At 33.4% G+C, this 4,509-nt stretch overlaps 1 protein-coding gene across 1 annotated transcript; it reads right to left on the bottom strand.

Annotated features, from left to right (window-relative positions):
• Positions 1–297: 297 nt before the first annotated feature.
• Positions 298–1,952, bottom strand: LOC116024436 (transcription factor MYB106-like). The gene is made up of 3 exons (XM_031265328.1): positions 1,820–1,952; positions 1,597–1,726; positions 298–1,009 (listed from the first exon to the last, which is right to left on the bottom strand). The coding sequence occupies exons 1-3, from the start codon at positions 1,950–1,952 to the stop codon at positions 298–300; spliced, it is 975 nt and encodes a 324-aa protein (XP_031121188.1).
• Positions 1,953–4,509: the final 2,557 nt, after the last annotated feature.

The following is a 4,509-nucleotide window of genomic DNA, read 5'->3' as shown; positions in this document are numbered from 1 at the left end:
TAACATGGACCAAACAAGAAATAATGATGTAGCTAGAAGAACACAGTAGCAATCGTATCCTTATTGTCTAAGAACGCACAAACTGACATTATTAATCCTTAATGATTATTATTATTATTATTAAAGGCCACTAAATCAGATAGCACACTGCACGTACTATCACACTAAGGATAACACTGATGTGAGACTATTCGATTAATGTGTGGAATCTTTGACACCTGTCTCACGGATTTTGTCTCACAAATAATCCTAATTAATTAATCAAGGTTACTTATAAGTGATAATTTTATTACTTAGCTAGAAAACCGGCGAACCCACCGGAGACATCACCAGATTATGAAGGATGCTGTTCCAGTAACGGCTGTTGTCTTCCATGTCTGCCGTGCCGCAGTTTCCGACGACATTGTCGTCGTCCAAATATCCTGTGAGGGTTTCCGGTGAAAGCTCCGAGAACCCATGAATGAAGGTTGGAAGGTCCGATAAGGGATCCATGGCAACGTGCGGGATTATGTCGTCGCCGGTGGTGTTAAGGTTTACTATATTCGAAGAACTTTCGTGTACGTATGGAGTTTCCATGTAACATAGGTTTTGGTCGGGAAAATTTAAGGTTGTCGGAGTTGCGTTTGAGAGAAACGCGCCGTGGTCTACATGGGATAATGAAACCCTCGTCCTCGGCGGCTTGGTCCACGTTTCTTGCCAAGCTTTTAGCATGTCGAGAGACGGCGGGACTTTGGGCGGCGGCGGCGGCGGCTTGTGGTGAGGTGAGATAAGAGAGGAAGCGATGGACTTAGAGTGGCGGACGAGGCGAGCTTCGGCTTCGAGCCGGGCGGTCTCCCACTGAGCCATGTGGCTGAGATTGGCGGCTGAGCCGAAGGAGGAGTTCATCTTTGGCCTATGCGTCATTGGATCAATGCCCATCTTACTTAGTTTCTTCTTCAAATGGGTATTCCAATAGTTCTTTATCTCATTATCTGTTCTCCTTGGCAGGTGAGATGCAATGGCTGACCATCTGTACTCAACAAAAATCAAGAATTTGTCCCATATATTAGTAAACAAACCTTAATATCTGATTCAGGTATGAGCGATCTATTGACTTTATTGATTTGAATTAGTCAACTATAGAATCTAAAGCTGATTTATCTCATTTGTGGTCCTTTACGATTATGATCACAAAACAAATTTACCCTGTACAGGGTAGTAACTGTGAATTTAATTCGTCACTCAAAATAAGTAGAGTTTGAAAAAGGACAACCCAACCAAATTGGTCTGATTGTTATGACTTGATAATAACCACAAGATTCCGAGTTTTCATTGAGAGCCCAACCAAATTTACCCTATACACGAACTCGGGTAGTAACTGTGATCATTTACCATTTATGATCATAAGATGTGATTTACTTTTTTTACCCTTGATAAGGGGAAGAGAATATATTTGTACTTGTGATTCATATCATATATATTTTTGAATTCATCTTAATTAACTTTGTCACGTTCAAAACAATTTCTAGATCCGCCCTTGCAAGTACATACTCTCAAATAGTGATTGCGAGTTTTTCACGTTATCTAAAAAAGTAGAGTTTGAATATGATTAGTTACCTATTTCCAAGAAGAGCATGGAGCTGAACGATGGACTGTTCTTCCTGCAGACTAAAGTTTCCTCTTTTAATGTCTGGTCTCAAGTAGTTACTCCATCTCAGTCTGCAGCTCTTCCCACATCTTTGCAGCCCTAAACAAACATTTCCAGAAAAGGTTAATGCAAACCCTAACTAACCATGATCTATCATATCAGAAAGCCTAAAAGAAAGACTGTATAGAATACCAGCTTTTGCAGGCAAAGCTCGCCAGCTTCCATGGCCGTACTGCTCAATGTAAGCCAACAATTGCTTGTCTTCCTCAAGTGTCCATGGCCCTTTCTTCAATCCTACCTTTTCACAGCACGGTGACCTTCCCATTCTAATCAATTCAACCTTATAGAGACAGAGAGCGATAAAAGTTGGATTCTGTTGTAGGATTTGGGGGCAAGGAGAATCTATCTATATATATATATAAAAAAGAAGAATAATAAATAGATGAGATTAGAGAAATAATGGCAATATCAAATGCTACGTCTACATACTTCCATTTTGTACTATCATGGTACATGCTTCCCTGCTAAATTAGGACCTCCTATATATTTTAGCCTAGGACGGAGCTACTACATATGGGCAGTGGGGCAGCTGCCCACACTCGCCACTCCCCCACCCCACCCATTTATATATAATTATTACGGAGTAACTTTTAGGTGTATTACGCGAATAAGATAATGTCCAATGTTTATTATTAAATAAATATTTCAAAGTGTATCCAATGCAAGATTATATAAGAGATGTTCATACATATGTAATTGATTGTTGAATTTGTTTATTTAAATTGATAATTCAAAGTTTATGAATGCAAGATAATATATGAGAGATTGATTATAATTGTCACTAAAATAAATGTTTGCAATTTTGTAAAAACGCTAATTTAAATACTTAGTCTAAAAATGATAGTATAAACGAATACTACTTTTTCGTTTGAATTTCTCTAAGTCTTTTTAATTCTCTTTCGGGTAACATTGTCATTGTCTTTATCTTTAATACTTGTTTTTTTTTTTAAATTTATTTATTGGTATTTGATAATGTGTTATGTGCAATTGAGTTATTGTAGTAATATAGAGGGCAGTATCATGCAATGAGATTATGATGTAGGAAGTTGTGGATTTGTCTCGTTGTGTTTGTATATATGACTGAGATCTTAGTTGTACTATAAACTCTTGATTTTGCAATCGCATATTGATATTTGACGGTGGTAATTTTCCCCCCTACATGTTTCATGTGTTGTGAGATATGTGTCGTACATTCTCATGTGAAATCGCATATTGATATTTGACGGTGGTAATTTGTCGCATATTGATTTTGCAATCGCATATTGATATTTGACGGTGGTAATTTTTCCCCCTACATGTTTCATGTGCTGTGAGATGTGTGTCGTACATTCTCATGTGAAAGTATTGAACAAAATATAAATATTTATTATATTTGTAGAAGGTTAATAAGTAACTACTACATTTTGTTTTAGTTTCATAACTTATTTACTTGATAGTAACAATAATACCTTTGCAGGTAATCCAAATACTGATGCTACAATATGTCAAGTTTCATCAACAATTTTTACATTCATTTTGCACATATTTATTTTGAAGTTCATATTTTTGGAATTAGTATGAATGAGTGTAGTACTTGATTTTGTGTGTGCGCACGTGTGTGTGTGTGTGTGTTTTTTTTTTTTTTTTTTGTAAAATTTTTTTGTTGATTTGATACAAATCTTGGAGTACCCACTGTTGCCTTTTCATCGCAATGCATGCAATTAAATAGTTTGCCACTTTGTGCATAAACATTTTTAAACAGTGGCTACATCCTATATACCAATTATTTTTGTTGTCAAGATCGATGCTGATTTTGTCATTAATCCAAACAGGTTAATTGTAGAAAAATAAAATGAATTGTAAATTTATATTAGTTCTAATATATTTAAAGAATGCACAATAAGATACAAGATTAATGAATGCTGCAACAGTAGCTATTTTTCAAATTTCTTCTTTTTCCGAATTTGAAATATTGATTCCAACAATGTTATAGTCTCAGCATATTTTTAATGCATCAAGTGTGTCAGAATATTCTATTGCCCTACATTGACATTTTTAATAATGAGTTTTAAATGAATTTAATGGGTTATTTGAATGTCTTTCTTTGTTAACAAATCCTCTCTAAGTAGTTAATATGATTTGCTTCAAACTGTTTTTTTTTTAATTCAATGTTATTAACATAATACTTGGTAAATAAATATATAACATTATATTATTTTTTAGTATAACTTTGATATTTAATTACAAGATAGTCTAAAAGGAAAACAATAAACAATGTAGTGAATATAATTAATTAATAAATTTGAAGATAATGAATCTTTGCATTGTAGAAAATATAGACAATATAACTAATGAAATTATATATCTTTTTAAATTTTTTGATAATGAATATTTTTTTTAATAAAGGCATTGTAGGCATCGGATTATAAATTAAAAAAATGCGTATGTGTTATTTTTTATTGTAACTACTAATTTTTAATTTAATAAGAGTAATAGAGTATGGTACTTACTTTTGAATAATATACTCTAACATATTCGTAGTATATGTATAACAATTATGCCAACTTTGATTGGGATGGGGTTCGAATCTAAGACCTTATAGAAATTAATGGGTAAGTTAAAAGTTAACGGAAAAGAGAATATTTAACGGATAATCATATAATTAAGGATAAATTAAGAAATCTCAAGGAAAAATATAAATCTAAGCAATCTGAACCATCCAGTTGATTTAATAATTTGGCCATCATTTTTTCTACCCATTATAGGCCTAGCTTTCTTTGACTCTTTTTAGTATTGTGTGTGTGTGTATATATATATATATATATATATATATATATATATAT

The sequence above is a fragment of the Ipomoea triloba genome, chromosome 7, assembly GCF_003576645.1.
Source record: "Ipomoea triloba cultivar NCNSP0323 chromosome 7, ASM357664v1".
In the NCBI taxonomy this organism is placed as follows: domain Eukaryota; kingdom Viridiplantae; phylum Streptophyta; class Magnoliopsida; order Solanales; family Convolvulaceae; genus Ipomoea; species Ipomoea triloba.
Note: the sequence above shows the minus strand (reverse complement) of the source record. Positions and strands in the feature narration are given on the sequence as shown.

Coding starts and splice junctions, on each gene's coding strand:
- LOC116024436 (XM_031265328.1), bottom strand. CDS start 1,952: ATGGGAAGGTCACCGTGCTGTGAAAAGGTAGGATTGAAGAAAGGGCCA. Junction 1,727..1,819: donor AGCTTTGCCTGCAAAAGCTG/GTATTCTATACA, acceptor ATGTTTGTTTAG/GGCTGCAAAGATGTGGGAAG. Junction 1,010..1,596: donor CATGCTCTTCTTGGAAATAG/GTAACTAATCAT, acceptor TGTTGAGTACAG/ATGGTCAGCCATTGCATCTC.